The sequence below is a fragment of the Quercus suber genome, unplaced genomic scaffold (assembly GCF_002906115.3).
Source record: "Quercus suber isolate HL8 unplaced genomic scaffold, Cork oak 2.0 scaffold_60, whole genome shotgun sequence".
NCBI lineage: Eukaryota > Viridiplantae > Streptophyta > Magnoliopsida > Fagales > Fagaceae > Quercus > Quercus suber.
Genome location: NW_027069525.1, coordinates 139,666 through 167,481, shown reverse-complemented (window position 1 = coordinate 167,481; position 27,816 = coordinate 139,666). Strand labels below are relative to the sequence as shown.

General features: G+C 34.0%; 1 protein-coding gene across 2 annotated transcripts; it reads right to left on the bottom strand.

Annotated features, from left to right (window-relative positions):
* Positions 1-486: 486 nt before the first annotated feature.
* Positions 487-22,979, bottom strand: LOC111989557 (3beta-hydroxysteroid-dehydrogenase/decarboxylase). Of its 2 annotated transcripts, none has more exons than XM_065772510.1 (14): positions 22,760-22,979; positions 22,382-22,631; positions 22,252-22,275; positions 21,466-21,531; positions 21,192-21,325; positions 20,706-20,876; positions 20,091-20,216; positions 18,642-18,721; positions 17,290-17,488; positions 16,261-16,366; positions 10,853-11,027; positions 10,521-10,677; positions 5,889-5,955; positions 487-997 (listed from the first exon to the last, which is right to left on the bottom strand). In XM_065772510.1, exons 2-14 carry the CDS (start codon positions 22,623-22,625, stop codon positions 846-848), a joined length of 1,701 nt encoding a protein of 566 aa, XP_065628582.1. In that variant the 5' UTR covers positions 22,626-22,631; positions 22,760-22,979; the 3' UTR covers positions 487-845. The 2 variants fall into 2 exon arrangements, with proteins under 2 accessions (XP_065628582.1, XP_023877121.2); XM_024021353.2 differs by lacking the exon at positions 5,889-5,955 and adding an exon at positions 2,756-2,822 and having other exon boundaries at positions 22,760-22,976.
* Between the last annotated feature and the right edge of the window lie 4,837 nt (positions 22,980-27,816).

Genomic DNA, 27,816 nt, shown 5'->3' with positions numbered 1-27,816 from the left:
ACATGTTACCTCCCGCACACCACTCTGGAGTATGTCCCATCAGCCGAACAAAGAAAACCTCTAGTATACTAAAAAAAACCTAATTTTGAAGCATGATTCCCACCAAAAGTAGCGCCTCCCCACCTTATAATAACCTACCATTCCTGTTGGCTATGGCAATCCATTTCTGATCAGTATTATTTTGAGAATTTTAGTGTAGAAGATATAGTAAAACTTAGTCGCCGTAGCATCTTTGGCTAGTTTCCACCCTGGGTTGCCTCAAGTGACACTGGGAAAATAAACAAAAAATATTCAGTTCAATAGGTCTAAGTAGTTTTACAAGCAAAAATGTGAGTAATCTTTTGCCTGGATTCTGAATGTATGAGAGAGAGAGAGAGATTTTTTTTTTTTTTTTTTTGGGGGAAAAACTCCATAAGCAACTCGAAAAAGCCTGACAAGTTAAGAAAAGAATTCGTGTAAAACATTATAAGAGATCAGATAACCAAATTAAAGCAAAATCCAAATATTTCTTCAGGGGTTATCTTACATTGAAATAAAGAGACCAATATTACACAATAAGAAAATACAATGTATTATTACAAATCAATTAAAACGTCACTTATCAAAATAAAAATAAAAATCAATTAAAAGAACGTCATTAATTGGGAAGAGAGTAACACATCTGCTGCACAAGCATAACATGGAGTCCCTCACCTTCTCTTGAGAAATCTCAAAGACTAACACTAACAGCACCTACAAGGCTACATGCCAGTACCCACTTTTCGAATCGTCAAAATATGCGGCAAACGGCTCCATATGAGAAAATTGAAGATGCTCGCACCATGTAAACTCTGGGCTACCAGCTATCACTGATCCTTCTTGGACTTGGAAGTAACAAATTTTCTGACTATTTCAGATTTTAACTTGCATCCAAGAGTGAGAGCATCCAAAACCATAGCATCAATTTCCTGCTCCTTTTTCTCATATACATAGACGGCTAAAAAGGCAACAGGAAGTCCTGCAAAATATCCAGAGAACAAAATCCCCCTTATACAAGACAATGCAGAATGGAATAAAGTCACAAAATTGGTCCAATATGAAAGTGGCATGCAGTCCAAGGCAGGACAGAAATGATCTCATATTCAGACCTCAACTACTAAAATAAAAAGGAACCAGTGTGGAAAATGGTCTGTTAATGGAGTAACAACCATTATAACATTTTGGGAATATTGCACTTTAAACCTTATACTTTAGGGATGGTAATAAATTAAACCCAAAAGTTTCAAAAATAACAAATATAACTTCAAACTTTTAAACTGCAACAAACACCAGGCATCAAGTTAATCTAAAACCGTGAGGAGGGGGTGTCTTTTAAGCAAACCAAGCAAGAGGTGACCACACCTCAGCACTTCTCACCACCCACTACCATCGAACCACCACCCACCCCCACCGGTAAGCTCTTTCTTTCTTTTCAAGTAAACCAAACATGAAGCGAACCAGAAGAAATTACAAAAAGAAAATACTCGCTCACTAACTCCATCTTTAACCAATGAAAGAAAAACTTTGCTAAGCTTATTTCTCTCCTTTTTTGATAAACAGCTTATTTCTCTCTGTTCTCAAAGCCTTCATGGTGTACCAATGAAAGAAAAGATTTGCTGAGCTTATTTCTCTCAATCTCTTCTCTGAGCATTCATGGCAACACCATTTTGTCCAACGACCCCTGTACGGTCCATCCTTCAACAGTCCAACCAAAGCAAAGCCCTCCTCTTTCTTTGTGGTATGTAACCCTTTAACCTTTTTTTAATTGTATATTTTTAATTGTGCATGCTTTGGGAAATGTTAGTAATTCATAGAGACTTATGGTTTATTTTGGTAATGTGAATGCAAATTGGGAAATTTGGTTGAATTTCTAAGTGACAATTTTGGAGTTTCAGTTTGGGGCTTTGTTTAGAAAGTGGGTTTGAGTTGAAGATTTGTTTTTCCTTAACAAAAAGCTAAATTGGTATTGATTTTATTGTGAAGAGCATGGTTTGCGATTGAGTATTTTTTACAGGTTTGTGCAATGGAGGACCAGATTTTGTGAAATGCCCAGTGCATACCTGTGGAGATTAGCTGTGAGCTAGTGGTCAGTGGTCCAAAAGCAGTGGATGGCGTGCAGTGGCAGGAGTTATGCAGCTCGCGGGGTGCGGCAGCATCTCTCTCAACTGTTTCTTTAAAAAAAAAAAAAAAACTCTTCCCCCCCCCTCCCCCCCCTCTCTTAACGGTGTTAAATTAATTTGACTTCAGGTTTAATTTGTTCCTTTTCAAAATTTTGGGTTTAATTTGTTATCACCTTTAAAGTATAAGGTTTAAAGTACAATTTTCCTTAACATTTTTATCTGGGACCATCAGCTTCATTTTTACTTATAAAAAATGGCAGGCTTCCCTCAAGACCGTCCAGCTAATTCATTTACAGAATTAACATTTCATGGGCAAGAATCATCAAATGTTGTTTGAGATTCATGAGTGCTATGCTCAGAACTCCTGAAGTAAAGGCAATTTACCCAATTAATATCAGTTTCTCCCAGAAAATTTGGACACTCTAACTTGTGGTGTTGACTTCTTTTTTTTAATCACAATTATCCAAAACAACACTAAATTATACTAAATGAGTTTGAGCTTAGATTGACAACATCAGGAACTACAGCTATGGCTTCAAGATCAGATCAAATGCCAATACCTTCCAAAAACTTTGCAGAAAAAAGGCATGCATGAGAGAGAGAGAGAGAGCGCAAACCTATAACAAAAAGGCTCTGAAATGAAACGGCTCCAAGTAAGCTAAGAAGCAATAGGGAGAGAACAACCTAGTATGAACATGAGCAAAGAAAAGTATCAGCTAAAGTGAATCAATAACCCCAATTAAAATTACTGAAATGAACCAGATAATATATGCATTAAACAATTTGGAAGCAAATATGGAATTAACTGATGGTAACAGGGGCCCTTGGGAAAGTAGCTCTTTTAACTATTTTCTAGTGCTGGCCCCGGCATTGGTGATCATCTATCATTGCATACTCATCTAAAGAATATATGAAAGCAAACAAAAGAAAGAAAGGATCCGATAGGGGCATATGCTTTTACTACATACCATGTCATCAAAGAGTAGAGTGGTGTCTCATCATCACCCCTCATCATTACCGCTACTATTTTTGTATAATAAGTAATAAAATCTTAATGGAATGAGGAAAAATTTATGTACACTGGATGCGTACAAAATATCTCCTAAAGAATTAGGAATATGAAAGATTTACAAAAGGAGATCAAAGTCTACGATATCGCATATTACCAAGCATGAGGGTCCAAGACCATTCAAAGAACAATCTCTCAAACAAAGATTTCATCTCCACCACTGAGTCTGCAACATTGTTACAATTTCATTTGTACTCCTCCCACCAAATTCTATTGGTGAAGATTTCATCCACCACCAACAAGCCTATAATGTCTACAATAGATCACATATCACTAGCTCCACAGGTCCTAGACCATTCAAACAACAATCTGACCAACAAAGATTTCATCTCCAATATTTAGTCCACATTATTGAATGTTCCCTTCCACACATATGCTTTTGGTTGAATGAAACAACTAATTATTCTCAGAAGTGAAAAGTCCTTGGATTACCCAGTAACTGATTCTGGCTGGTGGGTCAATTGCCCGTAAAAGTTTGATTAACAGTGAGGATTGTTGTACAGTATGCTCTACGATATGCAACTAATCTGAGTAAAGTTCTCCTACGTCATCCAAAAAAAAAAAAAATCACCTCAAATATGGTGGTTCCATTAGCTAACCCTTGTAGTTCGGTTGCATAATTAGCTGTCCTTTATTAAGAGAACCAAGGTTCGAATGCCCCCCCTCCCCCAGTTGTAAAATATCAAATTATCAAGAAATCAATTTTGGCAGCTGACTCCAACAACTCTATCTCTCTCCCCCTCTCATCACCATTAGAGAGGCCACGACTACCTTGAATTAGCCAAGAGACTTTCTTATGTCATGGTAGGGTTATGAATCTTTCACATTGAATCAAAAACCTTTCAACTCGTTCTAGACGAACGGGGCACAGTATTCATTCTTAGAATTTATGAGTGAGGCATTGTTTGGACTATGACTTTGAAAAAGTCATAAATGGGGACAGAATTGGTTTCCCTGCGTATTTATGGACATGAGAACAAATAGTTTCCTTCTTGAAATTCCATTGGTTACCAAAACTGTCCAAGTACCAACTAAACTATGTTCTCTCTCTTTTTTGAGGATCAAATCAACCAAAAAAAAAGTGACATGCTGCACAAATTTTACCCTAGAAACCTTTTAAAGTTGACTTCATAGAAATAAAACCAAACTTGCCACATATATAGGTACTCATTCTGAGAGCCTATGAATTCCTTCTGAGAAAGTACATACTCAACTATTTTTCTCTCTTTTCCATTTTGAGTTCTTTGTTTGACCGTGCAGTACACCCCTCAGCTATGCCAGTTTACATTTTCATATTAAATAAAGTAACTTTTAATACTACTCAACTTTTTTTCTCTTTTTCATTTTGAGTTCTTTGTTTGTCTTGTGTAGTACACCCCTCAGCTATGGCAGTTTACATTTTCATATTAAATAACGTAACTTTTATCACTACTAGTCTGCCTAAATGAAATTTTTTGAAATAAATATCATCAAAAAACTGCTTGGCACATCCTATGCCAGTTTATAACATAGAAGTTAGAAGACAATGCACCAATACAATGCGGTCATTAATAGTTTTTTATTGGTAAGTTACATACGCTCCTAGTGTGAACCCACAACCATACCCTCCACCCATTCTAATGGGAAGATGGTATCATTTGAGCTAGAGCTAGAAACTTAATTCTTCTTCAGTATTTGGTTTTAAATTTTCCTTTTGACAGGATGGCTTTGCTTTTATATATATATGAATTGGATATAAGTTAAACCTGATATAACTCTAAGCAATATTACACCACTCAATAACTTGTTATAAATTCATATTTTGAAAATCTTATCATTGAATTACATGTTCTATATATTCTTAACATTCATACCAATTTTCATGTCAATTAGATGTTATTTATCATTCGATCCATAAACTCATCTTTTAAGCATTATTTTAAACTATAAAAACTTGAATTTAAATAATTGATTGATAACATGACTATTAATCTTTAATCACTTTGAAATTTTGCAAGTCTGGAGAATATATGAAGATAATGTAATCTAACAATGAATTTGTCAAAATTCACATCCAATTAAAAAATATTGAATGATATAACATTACTTAAAGTTATACCAGGTGTTATTTAAACCCAACCCTATATATATACTAGAAACCCCCCCCCCCCCCCCCCCCTTCTCTTAACGGTGTTAAATTAATTTGACTTCAGGTTTAATTTGTTCCTTTTCAAAATTTTGGGTTTAATTTGTTATCACCTCTAAAGTATAAGGTTTAAAGTACAATTTTCCTTAACATTTTTATCTGGGACCATCAGCTTCATTTTTACTTATAAAAAATGGCAGGCTTCCCTCAAGACCGTCCAGCTAATTCATTTACAGAATTACACATTTCATGGGCAAGAATCATCAAATGTTGTTTGAGATTCATGAGTGCTGTGCTCAGAACTCCTGAAGTAAAGGCAATTTACCCAATTAATATCAGTTTCTCCCAGAAAATTTGGACACTCTAACTTGTGGTGTTGACTTCTTTTTTTTAATCACAATTATCCAAAACAACACTAAATTATACTAAATGAGTTTGAGCTTAGATTGACAACATCAGGAACAACAGCTATGGCTTCAAGATCAGATTAACTGCCAATACCTTCCAAAAACTTTGCAGAAAAAAGGCATGCATGTGAGAGAGAGAGAGCGCAAACCTATAACAAAAAGGCTCTGAAATGAAATGGCTCCAAGTAAGCTAAGAAGCAACAGGGAGAGAACAACCTAGTATGAACATGAGCAAAGAAAAGTATCAGCTAAAGTGAATCAACAACCCCAATCAGAATTACTGAAATGAACCAGATAATATATGCATTAAACAATTTGGAAGCAAATATAGAATTAACTGATAGTAACAGGGGACCTTGGGAAAGTAGCTCTTTTAACTATTTTCTAGTGCTGGCCCTGGCATTGCCTTATTATGAATAGTATACTAATAAAAACATGGTGATCATCTATCAGTGCATACTCCTCTAAAGAATATATGAAAGCAAACAAAAGAAAGAAAGGATCCGATAGGGGCATATGCTTTTACTACATACCATGTCATCAAAGAGTAGAGTGGTGTCTCATCATCACCCCTCATCATTACCGCTACTATTTTTGTATAATAAGTAATAAAATCTTAATGGAATGAGGAAAAATTTATGTACACTGGATGCGTACAAAATATCTCCTAAAGAATTAGGAATATGAAAGATTTACAAAAGGAGATCAAAGTCTACGATATCACATATTACCAAGCACGAGGGTCCTAGACCATTCAAAGAACAATCTCTCAAACAAAGATTTCATCTCCACCACTGAGTCTGCAACATTGTTACAATTTCATTTGTACTCCTCCCACCAAATTCTATTGGTGAATATTTCATCCACCACCAACAAGCCTATAATGTCTACAATAGAACACATATCACTAGCTCCACAGGTCCTAGACCATTCAAACAACAATCTGACCAACAAAGATTTCATCTCCAATATTTAGTCCACATTATTGAATGTTCCCTTCCAACCATATGCTTTTGGTTGAATGAAACAACTAATTATTCTCAGAAGTGAAAAGTCCTTGGATTACCTAGTAACTGATTTTGGCTGGTGGGTCAATTGCCTGTAGAAGTTTGATTAACAGTGAGGATTGTTTTACAGTATGCTCTACGATATGCAACTAATCTGAGTGAAGTTCTCCTACGTCATCCAAAAAAAAAAAAAAAAAATCATCTCAAATATGGTGGTTCCATTAGCTAACCCTTGTAGTTTGGTTGCATAATTAGCTGTCCTTTATTAAGAGAACCAAGGTTCGAATGCCCCCCCTCCCCCAGTTGTAAAATATCAAATTATCAAGAAATCAATTTTGGCAGCTGACTCCAACAACTCTATCTCTCTCCCCCTCTCATCACCATTAGAGAGGCCACGACTATCTTGAATTAGCCAAGAGACTTTCTTATGTCATGGTAGGGTTATGAATCTTTCACATTGAATCAAAAACCTTTCAACTCGTTCTAGACGAAAGGGGCACAATATTCATTCTTAGAATTTATGAGTGAGGCATTGTTTGGACTATGACTTTGAAAAAGTCATAAATGGGGACAGAATTGGTTTCCCTGTGTATTTATGGACATGAGAACAAATAGTTTCCTTCTTGAAATTCCATTGGTTACCAAAACTGTCCAAGTACCAACTAAACTATGTTCTCTCTCTTTTTTGGGGATCAAATCAACCAAAAAACAAGTGACATGCTGCACAAATTTTACCCTAGAAACCTTTTAAAGTTGACTTCATAGAAATAAAACCAAACTTGCCACATATATAGGTACTCATTCTGAGAGCCTATGAATTCCTTATGAGAAAGTACATACTCAACTATTTTTCTCTCTTTTCCATTTTGAGTTCTTTGTTTGACCGGGCAGTACACCCCTCAGCTATGACAGTTTACATTTTCATATTAAATAAAGTAACTTTTAATACTACTCAACTTTTTTTCTCTTTTTCATTTTGAGTTCTTTGTTTGTCTTGTGTAGTACACCCCTCAGCTATGGCAGTTTACATTTTCATATTAAATAACGTAACTTTTATCACTACTAGTCTGCCTAAATGAAATTTTTTGAAATAAATATCATCAAAAAACTGCTTCGCACATCCTATGCCAGTTTATAACATAGAAGTTAGAAGACAATGCACCAATACAATGTGGTCATTAATAGTTTTTTATTGGTAAGTTACATACGCACCTAGTGTGAACCCACAACCATACCCTCCACCCATTCTAATGGGAAGATGGTATCATTTGAGCTAGAGCTAGAAACTTATTCTACTTCAATATTTGGTTTTAAATTTTCCTTTTGACAGGATGGCTTTGCTTTTATATATATATATATATATATGAATTGGATTCAAGTTATACCTGATGTAACTCTAAGCAATATTACACCACCCAATAACTTGTTATAAATTCATATTTTGAAAATCTTACCATTGAATTACATGTTCTATATGTTCTTAACATTCATACCAATTTTCATGTCAATTGGATGTTATTTACCATTCGATCCATAAATTCATCTTTTAAGCATTATTTTAAACTATAAAAACTTGAATTTAAATAATTGATTGATGACATGACTATTAATCTTTAATCACCTTGAAATTTTGCGAGAATGGAAAATATATGAAGATAATGTAATTTAACAATGAATTTGTCAAAATTCACATTCAATTAAAAAATAGAGTGATATAATATTACTTAAAGTTATACCAGGTGTAATTTAAACCCAACCCTATATATCTACTAGCCTCTAAGCACGCGCATTGCGAGTGCTCAGAGGATCTTCTATTTTTTTTATTTTTATAAAAGTCAATAATTTGCATATATTATAATTTGAAAAAAAAAATTAAACAAATAAGAAGAATAAACTTTAAAGATAAGCAATAACTATAATTTCCTTTTTAAATGTGTTGTTGAAAGTGGTGTAATGATATGGAGAAAAGTTTGGATAGGAAAAATAAGATAAACTTGAGGGTAACGAAGGCTAAATTTTAGGAGTTCTTTTAGTTTTTTATTTTTTATTTTTTAAATTGGGGGTGTTTTACTTTTATTAGGATGAAAAAGGAATAAACAGGCTAAATTTTAGGGAATAAAAAGATGAACTTGAAGGGAAAAAATCTTAAATTTTAGAAGTTCTCTTTTTTAATTTAAAATGAAATTTGTTATTTAACATTTATGATCCTATTTTTAAGAGAAGTTACCCTTCATTAATGAGGGTAACCGCTTAAAAGTCCAGTTTAAAGAAGAGAATCATCTTTTATATATATATATATAAAGAACCTTAATTATAGTAGTCTAAGGTTCTGCCATGTGACTCAATCCTCGAAAAGGAAAGAGAATTCTCTTCTTTTAGCCTGTCACCTCACTAAAACGTTGCATTTCTGACACAGTATTAGCTAATTGCTATGTGTTAATGGGATTGATGCATTTATTTTCATTTATCAACTATCGATAGAAGATACACTAATTATTTATATAAAAGGAATTTATATGGTTAATTTTATAAAATTTAAATAAGAAACAATTTAGTTTAGCAAAAAAAAAAAAAAAACAATTTATTTGGAATACTTATTATCAAAAAATAATTCATTTGGAATACGGCATTCTTCGTCATGTTTAGTTGCTTGGCAACAACTGAAATAAAAAGGCAAAACCAAATTTAATAACGCATGCAATTAGGAAAATAAAATATAACTATGAGCTTAAATTAGTCAAAATATTTAAATATTTATGAATTTAATTAAATGATATGTTCATATTTTTAATTATATTAATCATAACAATTCACATTTCAAAACTCCTTGTAATTACATGTGATATATATAAAATATAAGGTTGGGTCAAGAAGTTTTTGTTGCATTTAATATTCTGAAATTCTTACTATTGGATTAGACTTTAGCTTTAAAATGCAAGCTAAATTTAGAGATAATTTGATACTATTCACATGAGTTCTAGTTAGCTCAACAAATAAAGTTTCTTGTCATCGAACAAGGGATTTAGGTTTTAATCCCACCTACACCAAAACCAAGTAGTGTTTGGGCAAGATGATACAAGAAATCATCATGCAGTGAACACCATAGGTTTAAATCATATCATAACTATATAAATTTTAATTTTAAAAAAATAAAAATCTGATACCATCAGCCACTAATCATAAACTCATACGACAATTTTAAAGTGCACTAAAATTGAAATTTTAACATTTTATTCGTGAGATAGTTATTGATTTTGATAACCTTAATATTTTGCAAACATGTAGAGTATAAGGTGAAAATGAAGGTGTAGAGTAAAAGGTGAATGTAATTCAGCAAAGGGTTTGTCAAAAACACATCCAATAAAAAGCTATTCCACGGTGTAATACTGACAAAAGATATACCATATGTAACCTTAATCCAACATATGTGTGTGTGTGTGTGTGTTGGGGGGGGTGGAAGGGGACAATACTGTAGTGGACTACATACTGTGATTAAAAAAAAGTATCAATAGGACAAATGCATTTATTCTCATGCTTTTTTTTTTTTTTTTTTTTTTTGATAGGTAAGAAAAAATTGTATTAGTAGATTTGCATTTCCTATTTTTTTAATGACATCTAATACGATTAAAGTGAATTCCACAAACATTATCATACATAATAAATATCATACATGGGTCATAAGATAATTTCTTACAAAGTATTTCAAGATGCACCACACAATCCATCGGCTAGTTGAGATAAATAGCAAGTAAACATACAAAGAGTGCTAAATACCTTAAGGAACAGAGTCCAGTCATGTCCTGTTGAAAGAGATTTTAAAACATCAACAGCAACATTCCAAGATGAAGCCACTGACAAAGCAACTCTTCTTGACATCTCTTCTGACAAGTGAAAACGTGACCGGGGTATTTTCTCAACTGTATATCCCAATCTGCCATAGTAGACAATGCGTTTAATAACATCAGTTATATGCTTCTACGTTCTGACAGCCTCCCATCCAGTCAGAACACATTAACAAGTTTCAACCATGGGTGAAACATGTTAAACAGCAGTAATCATGTTAAATGGAATATTGACACGTCCAAGAAGAGAATAGCCAGACATACACTTTTTCTGGTAAAATGCCATGGATAAACAAGAAAACTGATGTTGCCAAGAGAAGTTTTGAAAGGGTAGTCAGGAGGGTGAATCCAGATGCAATGAAGTTGTAGTAAATAGCAACCAAAACTAACAATGCAGTAAGTGTCCTTTTTTTGTCCCTCCAGAGTAATGTGTCAGCAACTGCAAAAGGATATAGCAGTTAATGGATTACTTCATCATTAAATTTAAATGAATTGATGTATATTACAACTTCAATCCCAATGTTTGGGCTAAAAACTATGTTTTGACAAAAGTACAACAATCATAAGTCCCATAAAATAAGAATATCCTTATGTTTCCTCTAGATGTCCAAACACAATAGAATTTATAAACTTAATAAGAAATATAAGCACTTATTTCCAACATGCATCAGCATCTGATATTGTAAACCATAAGAAATAAATAAATAAGGTATCTGAGCACTTTTCAATGCACATATGTACTGTTTGTCAGACAGCTAAATGCGTCAGCATTTGACATGTCAATTGTCAACAATCATACTGTGTTGAATTTTGAAAACACTAAAATGTATGTGTTTATACCAGTCCTTGTTGCCAAGTCTATATCTCTCCATTTGAAAGAAGGGAGGTCTTTGATGGAGCACGAGACTGAGAATAAGAAAGAATTAGAAAAATTGAACAACCCTAGGCTTCACTACCCTGCCCAAAACCTTAGGCTTCACCATCTAGAGGTACTTGGAATCACCACCAAGCTGTAGAAAAACTCAAACTTGGGAAAAATTGTATTCAACTTGCACCATTCCAAACTATTGCTGAAGCCTCTTTTAATAGGCTTCAAGGATTACATCAACAAGGGGACTCCCAATCAAGTCACAATTACATCTCATAAAATCCTTAACAACAATCCATGAAATCCACAACCGCAATAAAGCCCAATTTCATAATTCAAAACGTGAATTTGGTATCTCAAATGACAAAATCTAAAATAATAAGGTCTTAAATAAATTTTTCTCGCTGCACGTGCTACGGTAATCTAGAGTATAGCTCATAGGAAGGAAAGGCTTAAGAAGGCTAAGGCTTGGGATGTACTTGTAGCAAGTTTTTCACTACTTCCGCTAGAGTGCATACATACATGTTCATATGCATGTGGATGCTTGCACGTATATATGTTAGAAACAAATTCCTATATGCCTTTTGTTTTATGAACTCAATTGAAACCTCCTTAGAGTTTGCCTGTTCATTTTGATCAAATCCCCAAATTTCAGGTCATATTAGAGATACAAGTTTTATATGCTTTTCTTTTCAACTCAATTGCAACATCCGCAGGGTTGGCTTGTCCATCTTTAAGTCTTCAAACCCCCTAATTTAAGGTCATATGAAAACCCAAATCGATAAATTGGGCCTTCTTCAGATTTTTCTTTTTTAAAAAAAAAAAAAAAAAATTGTCCATGAACAACGTTGCACAACAACTAGATTGAATATAATATCCCTTTGGACGTTTGAACCTTGAATAAACCCTTTAGCTTACATAACAAGAACATGAGGTAGGTGCCATAGAATCGATGGTGATAACATGGAATGGATTCCTTGTTAGTTGCCTCAAGATTATGACGGGCTATGAAGCACCAATATGGATACAGTCCTGGCCTAATACGATACAAACATTGCAAGATAGTTATTCTAGAAAAACTAAAATACAACAGAATAGGAGTATGATACAACAAACAAGCCTTAATCCCAAAATTTTGGGATCACAACTACGGATTCTAAACAGACAAATCAGGGTTGGTCAGCCAGAAGTATTCTTTTTCACCATTGTTTTTACAAGCAATGTGAACTTTATTAAAAACAGAGAGAAAAAAAAAAATTACAGACCACTCCCCATATACACCGGTAGTGTACTAGGAAGGGCCAAGAAAATCAACAAAAAGAACACAAATCTAAAAATCAATAAGCAAAGAAAATGAGAGGTCACTCGCCACAGACATCCAACCATAAAAAGTATGCAAGACAAAACGTGCTCTTTTTCACCAATTCTTCACTATCCAAAATCTATTCTTTGTCATCTTCTTAACTAACATAAGCTAGTTCCCTTGAAAATGTAACCATATTTCTAAAACAAGAGGTCAAGCCTAAGGATATTGCTGAAACTAAAAAAAAAAAAAAAACTCAAGAATATTGCTGAAACTCAAAATAAGCATCTCTTCATTCTTAACAATAAAAGTTTGAACGCAAGAGTTAAAAAAGTAGAGTTGTATTTGCTGTTATGGCCAAATAAAAGAGCAATCCAATCACTACAACACCTCAAGAAACACATCCTCAAATGTATGCCTATCACATTTCCGCCATATGCTCCACAAAATAATAGGCGTGTGTTTGAGGATGTGGAGAGGACAGAGGATCAGATTTTAGCCACCTTTGCAGGCTCTTTTATGAATAGAGAATCAATTCCAATGTTTTTATACTCAAATTATGAAGCTTTGAAATATATCTACTCTCAAAAGAAGTTGAATTATTGGCATGAAAAGTGGGTTTCCATTTTGCAAGAATACACTTTTGTTCTCAAGCACAAAGCTGGAATTGGGAATAGGGTAGCAGATGCATTAAGTCGGGTGGTCTATATCCGTACTTCATTGGCTGTACGAGTGATTGGATTTGATCCTTTGTGTAAGGATGTCAGCATCGTATACACTGAATTATTGAGTGGGCAACGAGCACAATATTTAGACTTTTCTATCCATGATGGTTACCTTTTCATGGGAACTTGCTTATGCATAAGTTTAATATCCTTGCTGGAAGCGGCCAAGGATCAGGGTGTGTCTGTTGGAGGGTACTATTGATCTTTAATGTCTAAAATTGACGCATTTTTTCCCTGGAAAATTATTTGGAGATCGAGGGTACCACCTAGAGTTTCTTTTTTCCTTGGACAGCAGCTTTGGGGAAAATTCTGACTTATTGACAATCTACAAAGGAGACGTATTAGTGTGATAGATTGGTGCTATATGTGTGAAATGTAATGGGGAAACTGGACCATTTATTTATGCATTGCCCCTTAGCTACTAAGATGTGGACTATTGTATTTGGTTCGGAGATCACCGGGTTATGCCGAAAAGAGTTTTGGATATACTAGCTTCTTGGCAAGGTTGCTGCTTTGGTCCTCATCAGAACATAGCAATTTGGAAAGTTGTGCCTCATTGTTTAATGTGGGGCATTTGGAAAAAAAAAAAAAAAAATTGTCCATGAACAACGTTGCACAACAACTAGATTGAATATAATATCCCTTTGGACGTTTGAACCTTGAATAAACCCTTTAGCTTACATAACAAGAACATGAGGTAGGTGCCATAGAATCGATGGTGATAACATGGAATGGATTCCTTGTTAGTTGCCTCAAGATTATGACAGGCTATGAAGCACCAATATGGATACAGTCCTGGCCTAATACGATACAAACATTGTAAGATAGTTATTCTAGAAAAACTAAAATACAACAGAATAGGAGTATGATACAACAAACAAGCCTTAATCCCAAAATTTTGGGATCACAACTACGGATTCTAAACAGACTAATCAGGGTTGGTCAGCCAGAAGTATTCTTTTTCACCATTGTTTTTACAAGCAATGTGAACTTTATTAAAAACAGAGAGAAAAAAAAAATTACAGACCACTCCCCATATACACCGGTAGTGTACTAGGTAGGGCAAAGAAAATCAACAAAAAGGACACAAATCTAAAAATCAATAAGCAAAGAAAATGAGAAGTCACTCGCCACAGACATCCAACCATAAAAAGTATGCAAGACAAAACGTGCTCTTTTTCACCAATTCTTCACTATCCAAAATCTATTCTTTGTCATCTTCTTAACTAACATAAGCTAGTTCCCTTGAAAATGTAACCATATTTCTAAAACAAGTGGTCAAGCCTAAGGATATTGCTGAAACTAAATAAAAAAATAAATAATAAATAAATAATAAAATAAAATAAAATAAAAAAACTCAAGAATATTGCTGAAACTCAAAATAAGCATCTCTTCATTCTTAACAATAAAAGTTTGAACGCAAGAGTTAAAAAAGTAGAGTTGTATTTGCTGTTATGGCCAAATAAAAGAGCAATCCAGTCACTACAACACCTCAAGAAACACATCCTCAAATGTCTGCCTATCACATTTCCGCCATAGGCTCCACAAAATAATAGGCGTGTGTTTGAGGATGTGGAGAGGACAGAGGATCAGATTTTAGCCACCTTTGCAGGCTCTTTTATGAATAGAGAATCAATTCCAATGTTTTTCTACTCAAATTATGAAGATTTGAAATATATCTACTCTCAAAAGAAGTTGAATTATTGGCATGAAAAGTGGGTTTCCATTTTGCAAGAATACACTTTTGTTCTCAAGCACAAAGCTGGAATTGGGAATAGGGTAGCAGATGCGTTAAGTCGGGTGGTCTATATCCGTACTTCATTGGCTGTACAAGTGATTGGATTTGATCCTTTGTGTAAGGATGTCAGCATCATATACACTGAATTATTGAGTGGGCAACAAGCACAATATTTAGACTTTTCTATCCATGATGGTTACCTTTTCATGGGAACTTGCTTATGCAGTTATGCATAAGTTTAATATCCTTGCTGGAAGCGGCCAAGGATCAGGGTGTGTCTGTTGGAGGGTACTATTGATCTTTAATGTCTAAAATTGACGCGTTTTTTCCCTGGAAAATTATTTGGAGATCAAGGGTACCACCTAGAGTTTCTTTTTTCCTTGGACAGCAGCTTTGGGGAAAATTCTGACTTATTGACAATCTACAAAGGAGACGTATTAGTGTGATAGATTGGTGCTATATGTGTGAAATGTAATGGGGAAACTGGACCATTTATTTATGCATTGTCCCTTAGCTACTAAGATGTGGACTATTGTATTTGGTTCGGAGATCACTGGGTTATGCCGAAAAGAGTTTTGGATATACTAGCTTCTTGGCAAGGTTGCTGATTTGGTCCTCATCAGAACATAGCAATTTGGAAAGTTGTGCCTCATTGTTTACTGTGGGGCATTTGGAAGGAATGAAATGCTATAAGTTTCGAAGGTTGTGAATGGACCATTCTTGATCTGAAGTTTGATTGGTTGCTAGATTTGAAATCCTTTTCTTTTACTTCTCTCTTCTATATGATTAACCATTTTACCTGGAGAGTTTGCGTGTATGGGCTTCTATTTTACATTAATAGAGTTATGTTATCAAAAAAATTGTATCTATATTTTTTTATAAGTAAACTATCATCCATATTTACAACTCAAGTTAACCCAGAATGACTGCATTCTGCAACCCAATATAAGCAGAACGTCCAAAGAATAGCATATGGGAATGCAACATAGCCAAATATACCAAAACGTAGTAACATGAATATAAATTGATGATTTTTACCCATTCCTTTTCCAAGATATATGGAAGCTTTAGAAGGCCCCTCTCTTTTGGGTAGATGTTCAGCCCTCAAGTGTGAGTATGACTCAATTGTCCTCTTTAGACCCTCCTACAGGAAAAAAAAATAATAATAATAATAATAATCTAATTGTGACATGTATTATACCAACACAAGGACTTAACTTGGAATATAAATGGTGAATGGATCTTTCTCAGTGTTATTGGTAAGTGTTTATCAAGCAGAACTATCCAGAGTTTATAATGTACTCAAGACTCGGACAACAAAAATAGACCACATCACAATTATCTAAATATGTAGAAGACAAATCATTATGGGAAATTTACATCAGCAATCCAAAAATTTCTTTTTAAAAGGTTATTGCCAAGCAATTATAAGGGTTGCACAGCTCATGAGAGCAAATCCTTGATGTTGAGTTCAAAGATAAACCATGGGGCCATAGCTACTTAACCCATGTGGATCAGCAAAAAACATTTCCTTATACATACATACATACATACACACACACACACACACACACACATATATACATATATATAAATTTTTTTTGGCCCCAAGATGAGGGGAAGGAAAGGGAAGACTCAAACGAGTGAGTGCTGGTTCATCAGGCATGATCCCCAACTAATTGTGTTAACTCTAGGGGTTATGAGGTTCAGCAGACATGACATATACTAAACAGAGAACTTTGGTAAATCCTTATACAACTTCATCCAATACCAAAGAATTAAGCAACTAGATTCAAAACAATCAAGAAAATATTTCCACATGGAAAAACAAATGTATCTTCACTCTTACCCCCCCCCCCCGACCTCTTTTCTTGTCTTTTCTTTTCTTTTCTATCCCTTTTTTTTTCTCTTAGCAACTTACTAATCTTTTCTAATAATGGAAAAACAAATGTATCTTCACTCTTACCCCCCCCCCCCGACCTCTTTTCTTGTCTTTTCTTTTCTTTTCTATCCCTTTTTTTTTCTCTTAGCAACTTACTAATCTTTTCTAATGAAACAAAAAAGAACCTGAAGTGGTACAACAGGCGCATAGCCAAGTAGATCCTTTGCTTTTGAACAATTAAAAGATCTGCTGCAGGAGAGGAGTCTTATTCTTGAAGGTGTCAACTGTGGAACTTTCATCCCATATGGACCTAACAGCCTATATGCCCACTCTACCATATGTGCAATTGGCATCACCACAAAGGCAGGAATCTTTATTCTTGGCCTGCAAACTACATTGGTTCAGACAAAACATGAAGGGAAATCGACAATTAAATAACTATGTTTTATTCCTTTTTAATGGATAAAATAAAGAACTAGTCGGATCACATGGAGTGTGTATTAAGTAGCCTAACCAGTTACAATCTGAAATTTCAGAGTCTAGTAAATCTAAGAAAAGATACAACAGAAATGTTTCCTAATTCATTCATACAATCATATAAAGAATATAAAAAGCATTGTTCAATAAAGTGAATGGAACATTCAGCACCAACAAAGGTCCTGCTATTCCTTTCTTGCCATATAGTTGGAAGAGCAACTTTCCAAGGGACTGGACTATTAGGGCAAGAAACATAAAATGTGAATCAGATAAGAGTAATCATTAGTTGTTTAAGGCTTAAGCACTTGAGCCAAGCTTCCTTGTTATAAGTAACATTCCCCAATCACCAATATGGCCAGATTTTTTAGTACTAATTCTCAAACTGGTACAAGAACCCCTTAGTTCCGTCCCAACCAAAACATTGGCCTATACTAGATGATATATATCGCCACTAATGAGAATACTAAACAGAATTTTGACGTTATAAAATCCATAAAAATATAGCATATCCGTTATATTAAGTTTATTTGTTAGGAATATTTTGCATATGAATATGTTGTGTTGCAATTTTTTCAGCATCAAAATTCTACAATTCTCGTGGAATTATCTTAGTAATTGGATTACATCACTTTTTGTTGAACTCAGAAAAAGATCAAATTGTAACAATTTAAACAATATCATAAATATTTAAGCTAAAAAAATAGAGTTTAACTCAAAAACAATATCAAATTATGGAGTTTGTTATATAATTATTTCCATATTTAATTGCTTATACCCTAAGAGGTATTCTTTTAACTTTGGCAGGGAGGGGCAACCCCCCCCCCCCCCCCCCCTTCTGTTGCTTCTAAACAGAAATGACAGCTTTAAAAATGTAACATAACTAACTTAAATGACCTTTGTCATGTTGACCTGCAGATGACAAGTTGAAGATTTAACATAACAAAGAACTGGTTGAGTTGACCATAAATGAGACAAAGATCAAAGAAGAAGAAGAAGACGAGGACCAACATTATGACAGCACATTTGCACAAAATGAAAAGGTATTAATTAAAAGCAATACCTTTCATAGCCAAGACCTTCCAGGACAATCGAGACAAACTCCCAAAATTTCAAGCGTTCCATGTTGGTAATAAAATATGCCTGCAAAACCAATCTCCATTTAACAAACCTGCCAAAACCCAGTTATAATATCCTAGTTGGACATGTCCTCACTCATATATTTATCTTCTTGTTTAACTTTCCTAGGAGACATTCCAATTAAATTTTGAGGCATAAATCTGCAATTGTAAAGAAAATGCCATGAAACAGAATATTAAATTGATGTATGCCTCTAAACTAACTCAGACATATTGACACGTTTTTTTGATAATCATCCCCCAAAAACTTCAAATTTCTTCTCTTATAAGTATCTGAATAAAAATGTTTGAACCCGTCCAGCATAAATCCTTTTGCAGGTTGATTCCAAATCATAAAGCTTGCACATTGGCATTCTATTTTTGTTTCATCACCTGCGAAATGCATTAAAAATCCCAAGAACATGCCATCTGGGCCTTGGTACAGATGATAAAAGGGGAGGGGGGGCACTATAAGTGTATACCCATTTTTGAGAAGATATGATTCCATCAGAGAATTCAATGGAATTGACAGAGAACTATAAAAATAAAATTCTAGCTGCAAGTAAAGTTCCAACAGTGAATTACAAACAACCATCCCCTCCCCCCACCCCCCCGGGGCGGTCCCTTGCCGGCCCAAAAATAAAATACCATTGAAGGCGGTTGCATACACAGAAAGTTAAAGCAAAAACCTTTGTTCAATCTTAAAGTTGCTTAAGGATGCAAAGAATGCACTGTTATGCCTAATGCCTATCCAGAACAGGGACCATAAAGCTTCAAAGTACCTATCATGGTGCAGGAAGTCACCAAGACTGCCTCCACCAGTCCACCCCCAATGAGGTTTTCTTGCCTTTGGGCTTCACCATAAGCTCACCAAACCAAGCATATGCACCCCATAAATTACGGAAGTTAGAGTCTGTTCAGGCCATGTTCTCGCTCACACAAGTCAATGGGTCCAAGCTACCCCTTGGTCCCATTCAACTGCCTCCTCCCAGTTTCTTCCTCAGGTCAGTCAATTCTCCTCTCAAATTGGTGTTTTTCAACCATCAAATCATTTTAAGTGATGCATGATACATCTCCACCTAAAGCCTATCACTACACTGCATTGTTATATCTATGGATATTTGACAATACAGCCTATCTCATATTTTAAGTCTCAAAGATTCCAACAATATAGTCACATGCAATAAATTGGATAAATCAAAATTGGTTCTAGCACAACCAGAATAAGCAAAGAAGTACAACCCATTTGAGAACAAAAAATAAATGCATTCAAACTTAGAATCCACCCCCCCCCCCAACAGTAACTTTGCTTTTCAAATCTTCCCCATAGATGACAATTGGATTTGATGGAAGAAGCTCTCTCTATCTACACACACACACACACATATATGAACCTGGCCTGATGCTTTTTCTGCAACCATCCCTTCTGATGCAAGAGCTCGCTCAGCACATATATGGGCATGTGCCACATTTTCAACATAAGTGAAGTCATAAATGTTGTTGCCATCTCCAACAATGAACTGATCATTTTAGAAAAGAAAGGAATCAATAATAGATTTTATTGAATGTTAATGTAATGCACTTATGTGTGTGTTTCTGTGTAATATAATCTTCTTCTTTTTTGACAAGCGTAATATGTGTATGTGTGTGAGTGTCTGCATTTGTATACATTTACATACATTTAGCCCAAATGTATTCACCACTCAGTACCCCAAATTTTATATGATTTAGAAGATTCTTGTACCCAAACCTTGAACTTCCTACCAAGCAGAGAGGCACAATTAAATGATCAAATGATGATTTGATCAATGTTTTTAGTGGTCAAATTTCTTGTCAAATAATTATTTGATCAATGTCTTAGTCAAAATCTGTGTCATTCACGTATCACATCATAGATGTGGATGACTGAACCCATCATAATGTCCAATTTGTTGTATATCACATGCGCAACCAGAAAACAAAAATGGAGACAAATTCATCACTAAGAAGAACAATGAATATATACATACCTTCAATTTCCCTGCCCTTGCAGCATCAACTAAAGATGGAACAAACAACTTATCTCCAGGACCAAAAATGCTGCTAGGACGTATGCAGCATGTTAAAAGTCCATTAGTCCCATTCGATTTGATAACCAATGCCTCTCCTTCAGATTTAGTTGCTGAATATGAATCATTGTGCTGAAACAGGTGAAGACAATATAAGCATTGTGTAGACATTCTAACCAACAGAAAGGACATTATAAATTGAGGATAGATAATATTACTAAAGTTTACAAGATCAGCACAAAAAACAGACACAAGCAAAGAGATTGTTCGATGTTCATAAGTAATAGCATAATAATATAAATTGAAAGCTTTTAATTTTTATTTATTTTTAGATTTATTCTAATATAAGTAATAGATTTAAAATTTTTTGACAAACTTTTTGGTGCCATGTATGGGTTAGCAGCAGCAACAACAACAAACTCAACACTTTTAAAGTGAAGTGAGTACCTTAGCCGGGTAGGGCACTGATTCATCCCCATCCAAAATGCCATGAACCCCATCAAAGACCACACTAGGAGAGCTAGTATAGATCAGTCTCTTCACTTTATGCTCAATACAAGCATCAATAACATTCTTGGTCCCTATAATAAATCATAAACCAACCACAGCATAATAAGACAAACAAACTCAAACACCCAAAACAAAGAAAGATTCAACAAAGTCCAAAAGCACATCAAAAAAAGCCAATAGGCAAACACCCATCACGCCTAGCACTCTGTACCTTCCACATTGACCGAATAATGTAGCTGGTAATTGTTGATCGAAGAATTCGGTGCAGCCATGTGGANGGGGGCGGAAACCCCCTAGCTCTGCCCCATCTAAATAACTATAAAAATAGTACATGTCAAAATGGAAATTGTTTTAGTGTTTTATCTCTGACAGCTTAGGTAAAAGGGTGGAAAACATTTTCCGCTTTTTTCAGTTGACTAGTTTCCTATTGACCAAAGTTTTTTGCCATACCAAATCCCGGAAAATGAGTGGAACATTTTCCACTAAAACAAATGATTCATTAATCTAGACAAACTTGATAGAAAATAGAACCAGTTTCATTTTTAACTTGTTTTGTTTTTTCTTCCTTATAGCTTTGGATAAATTTTTTCTTCCTTATAGCAGTGGATAAGGATGCATCTGTTGCTTCTAACACAGAAATGACAGCTTTAAAAATGTAACATAACTAACTAAATGACCTTTGTCATGTTGACCTGCAGATGACAAGTTGAAGATTTAACATAACAAAGAACTGGTTGAGTTGACCATAAATGAGACAAAGATCAAAGAAGAAGAAGAAGACGAGGACCAACATTATGACAGCACATTTGCACAAAATGAAAAGGTATTAATTAAAAGCAATACCTTTCATAGCCAAGACCTTCCAGGACAATCGAGACAAACTCCCAAAATTTCATGCGTTCCATGTTGGTAATAAAATATGCCTGCAAAACCAATCTCCATTTAACAAACCTGCCAAAACCCAGTTATAACGAAGAATTCGGTGCAGCCATGTGGAACACAACCTCAGCTCCTTCCAATGCTGTTTATTATCATTATTAAAACAAAAACAAAAAAAAAATTCAAAACTTATGCAGAAAAATTTTCAGCTAGGCATTTTATCAAACAGTTGGAAGGGGTGAGCAAACCTTTGAGAACTTGAGCCTTGTTTCGAAGATCCATGGAAACATAAACAGCTTGAGCAGAGCGCAAGGCTTGGCCGAGAGTTCCATTCTCCTCATGAGGGTCAAGGCTAATGGTGGGACCCATATCGGCAATTCGGACGAGGAACATGTTATATGAGATGAGCTTTTCAACCAAATGACGAGCAGCAAAACCACGACCTCCTGTCACCACGCACCATCTCTCAGTACCACCATCCCCAGATGCCATTTCTCTCTGCAAAACCATAAAAATAAATAAATAAATAAATAAAAATAAAAAAACCCGACTGACTAAAGCATTAATTGTGTGTATTTGTAATGTGCTTCATAGATCTTGATAAGGAAGAAGAATTATGAAGAAACCTTTCAGTGAGGGAGTGATCGATGGGATCTTAATTGATTCTGGGCTGGCTTAGCGAGTTCAGCTAGTGTCGATGTACTATTTGCACAGACTGATATTAGGTGGTCGTTGGCTTTGGATTTGGTAGTATAAAATTTGAGTTTTTGTAGTCACTAAAGTAATTCACTTTCACATAAAATCACTCTTTTTCTTTTTTCTTTTCTTTTTTTCAAAAATTCACAATCACCTGCATGGCTGCATCATACATCATAAATTTGGGAATATAAAGTAACGTGTAACTCTGTGTATATGCATAGTGCATTTAAACATAATCACAAATATATATATATATATATATTTAAAAATTATTTACTTACTAATTATGAATTAAAAAATAAATTGAAATTAACATTTAGAATAATAAACGTAAAAATAGAATTAGTCATGCCAAGACAACATTTCTTAAGGGACCAATTCTTTCACCAAAATAACTTGAAAAAAAGTTTGACAAAGACTGAAAGACCATCTTACTAAGACGTGTAGCTTTGTTAGCATTCTTATACACCCAATCATGTTTGTTGTGCATTGGGGGGTTACCGGTTTGTTATTAATAATTGTTTGCTGATGGTAGCTGGTGGTTAGAGGTTGAGACTATATTTAGAGAAACATTTAAGAGAGAGAGAGAGAGAGAGAGAGAAAGAGAGGAGCTTGAGAGTCTACATAGAAGTGTCCATGTAAAATGTTCTTGTTTAGGTTATTTTTGTGGTCTTCTTAGTTTTTGTATTAGGTGTTAATGTATTATTTATTTTGGCACAACAATTTAAAAAATTTAGATAGGACACATGGCGCAAAATTGAGAATCTAATTAACTCACTTGACCCAAAAAAAAAAAACATGTGGCGTAAAATTGAGAATTCAATTGAAATCTAATTGGATTTTCTCTCGGCTTCGCCTATTATTATATATATATATATATATAGAAGCCACGTAATAGTAAGAAATAGTAGAAGGAAAACAGCTCATGATTTTAAACTGCATTATAATGAAGTATTGTTTCCAAAAGCCATATTTTTCGAATTTGTATGGTTGCTTATTTTAATCCTCATACGGGATTTAAGTTTCATTTATACATTTGAATATTGATATTGTTAAATTCAATGATTAATTATGAAGCAAAAGAGTTGTAAACTGTAAATATATATATATATATATGTATGTAAGAAAATAAATTGACAATGTTTCATAAGTCAATGAATATGAATAGAAAAGGGGCTGCAAGTTTACTTACAAATCTGTTTGTTGTGCATTGGGGGGTTGCCGGTTTGTTATTAATAATTGTTTGCTGATGGTAGCAGGTGGTTAGGGGTCGAGATTATATTTAGAGAAACATTTAAGAGAGAGAGAGAGAGAGGAGGTTGAGAGTCTACATAGAAGTGTCCAAGTGAAATGTTCTTGTTTAGGTTATTTTTGTGGGTTTCTTGGTTTTTGTATTAGGTTGTATTATTTTTTTTTTTGGCACAACAATTTTAAAAATTTAGATAAGACACATGGCGCAAAATTGAGAATCTAATTAACTCACTTGACCAAAAAAAAAAAACATGTGGCACAAAATTGAGAATTCAATTGAAATCTAATTGGATTTTCTCTTAGCTTTACTTATTATTATATATATAAAAGCCACGTAATAGTAAGAAATAGTATAAGGAAAACAACTCATGATTTTAAACTGCATTATAATGAAGTATTGTTTCCAAAAGCCATATTTTTTGAATTTGTATGGTTGATTATTTTAATCCTCATACGGGATTTAAGTTTCATTTATACATTTGAATATTTATATTGTTAAATTCAATGGTTAGTTATGAACTAAAAGAGTTGTAAACCGTAAAAAAATATTAAAAAAAATAAAAAATGTGAAAAAAGGAATTGACAATGTTTCATAAGTCAATGAATATTAAGAGAAAATGGGCTGCAAGTTTACTTACAAATATGTTTGTTGTGCATTTGGGGGGTTGCCGGTTTGTTGTTAATAATTGTTTGTTGATGGTAGCAGGTGGTTAGGGGTTGATATTATATTTAGAGAAACATTTAAGAGAGAGAGAGAGAGGAGGTTGAGAGTCTACATAGAAGTGTCCAGGTGAAATGTTCTTGTTTAGGTTATATTTGTGATTTTCTTGGTTTTGTATTAGGTGTTAATGTATTATTTATTTTGGCACAACAATTTTAAAAATTTAGATAGGACACATGGCGCAAAATTGAGAATCTAATTAACTCACTTAACCAAAAAAAAAAACACATAGGCAAAATTGAAATTTAATTGGATTTTCTCTCAGCTTCACCTATTATTATATATATATATTGATATATAGATGGGTGTAGAACTAAAAATGCTCCTAAAATTATTTTTTTACAAAAATTCACAACTTACATCATATATACCTCATAAGTTTGAGAAATACTACATATCTATAATTAAAAAAGATATACTAAAACTAGTGTAGAATTGATTTGCTCCTAAATTTTTTTTTTTTCAAAAATTTACAATCACTAACATCATACATCATAAGTTTGAGAAATAATAAGTATTTATTAAAAAATTATTAAAATGAGTGTAGAACGGATTGTGGTCCTAAATTTTTTTTTTTTTAAATTTACAACCACCTACGTCATACATCATAAGTTTGAGAAATAAATGTATCTACTGAAAATTTATTAAAACGGGTGTAGAACTGATTATGCTCCTATTTTTTTTTTTTCAAAAATTCACAATCATCTCATCATACATCATAAGTTTGAGAAATACTATGAATCTATTAAAAAAATTATTTAAACAAGTGTGCCACGTGCCCATGTTGGGCTACCATTGCCTAGGCAGCGTATATGCCAGGGCCTTGACTGCGTGCACACGCGAGGCATGCCATGGCTTAGGCTATGTGCCCCATGGGTGGATTGCCAAGGCCTTGGCATGCCCTTGGGACCCCTCAAAGGCCATTGCAACTACCTGGGGAGCACACTGCTACCAAGGCCAAATAACCTCTTTGAACACCTCCTGGTCTTCACCCCTTAAAAAGCGCTTAGGATTGAATCTTTCCTAGCACCAAGAAACATTGATTTGTTGAGAAAACATAATGCCCTTTTTTAGGGCAATTCTTAGAATCTTGTCTTGATTTTTTGTGAATTGATTGTGCTCCAATTTTTTTTTTTAATTCAAAAATTCACAATCACCTACATCACACATCATAAGTGTGAGAATTCTATGTATCTATTAAAAAAAGTATTAAAACAGGTGTAGAACTAATTACCTACATCATACATCATAAGTTTGAGAAAATACTACATATTGATTGAAAAAATTATTAAAAGAGGTGTAGAACTGATCGTGATCCTAAAATTTTGGATACTTCCTTCAAACTTGGCTTGGGCGAGGGCCCATCAAGATTATTTTTCTGCATCGACCCAACACAATAGAATATTGAATTTTGATAATAAATAACATAATAAGTTAATAATAATAATTAGTAACTCTCACAAAAAAAAAAAAAAAAAAAAAAAAAAAAAAAAAAACACTACCAAATACAGATATTTAACTTTAATTATATTGCAAGCATGTTCTTTCATGTGATCACCTAATTTTGAAAGTTTTATTGAATTGCAAGTGTTTTCAATAATTTAATTAAATGAAAAGTATGTCAAATTAGGGGTGTTTCGTAGCTTTTTTGGATAGGGAAACTCGTGTGAGGTAGAAGTGGGGCAAACTAGGCTCGAGATGGGTTGGAAGTATTTTTGTCATGCCTAATGAGATGACTTCAACATTAACAAGGTAGTGATGAGATAAAAATGGGAGGAACAATCTTGAGAGTGATACGAAAGAGATGAAGCAAGTGTTTTTGGATGGTAATAGAATATGTTATAATAAATAAATAAAAATATTAAATTATACTAGATTTTTAATTATATATAAAATAAAAAAAAAAAAAAAAAAAAGGTAACTTTAAAAAGTTTGTTTTTTACTCCTGTAATATTTTGGATTTTTTTTTTCCCAATAATTTAAGAGCAAAATGAGGACGAAAAAATAACTTAATTTTTAATAGTCTAGGGATAAAACCAATAAAGAAAATACTTTAGTCTAAAAATAGAAAATGTAACATTTTCGATAGATTGGGAATGAAAAAAAAAATTTCATGCAAACTTTAGGGATGAAAACAATATTTTGGCCTAAAAACATAAGTGTGCACATTCAGGACTACATGGGTTGGCAACCCATCCCTTCCCTGTCACCTCTTTAGGGTAGGAAAAATCCACGTAGGGTAAGGCAGGGTGAGTCAATTGAGATGGAGAATTTTTGCCATTCATAGGTGAAATGGTACATTTAAGAGGAAAAAGGAAAAAGATACTTCATTCATTATTGGACAACAACAAAAATGAAGAGAAGGTTCTACCATAAATGCCACTGGCTACATGGTACACCTATTATCTTTTGTCACTAAAGCAAAATATTCTTTAAGCAATAGTCCATTTTACAATAATAAATTATTTATGTTAATGAACAAAGTCATATGGTATTCGATATATATATCATTATGGTTGGAGTAAGGGAAAGGGTCGTTCAATAATCCCAATATTGAGCCCCACAAGGTTTGGATCGAGCACCATTATAATATTCAAAATTACCTCTACAATGTTTGGCCTCCATCACCTTCCCCCACCACCTTATTAACCAAATTTTCACACTATCACTTGTAACAAATCAACTAGGTGCTTGAGGAAATCTTTCCTTCAATCGATTTGTACAACTTTCCATAAAGAGAAAGCTTGTCAAGCACTATCAAGTGTCAACCTCCCTTCACATCAATATTTATTGTGCCTCACCAACTTTTAATTGCATACAAATTTACAATTGAAACTGACCCCCACATATTACCTCATGCACACCATTCTAGAGTATATCCCATTAGTCCACCAAAGGAAACAATCTCTAGCACACTCATAAAACCTACTTTTGAAGCATGATTCCTGCCAAAAGTTTTCCAAATGCACCCTATAAAAACCCACCAGTTTTGTTGGGCCATTGGCTAAGACA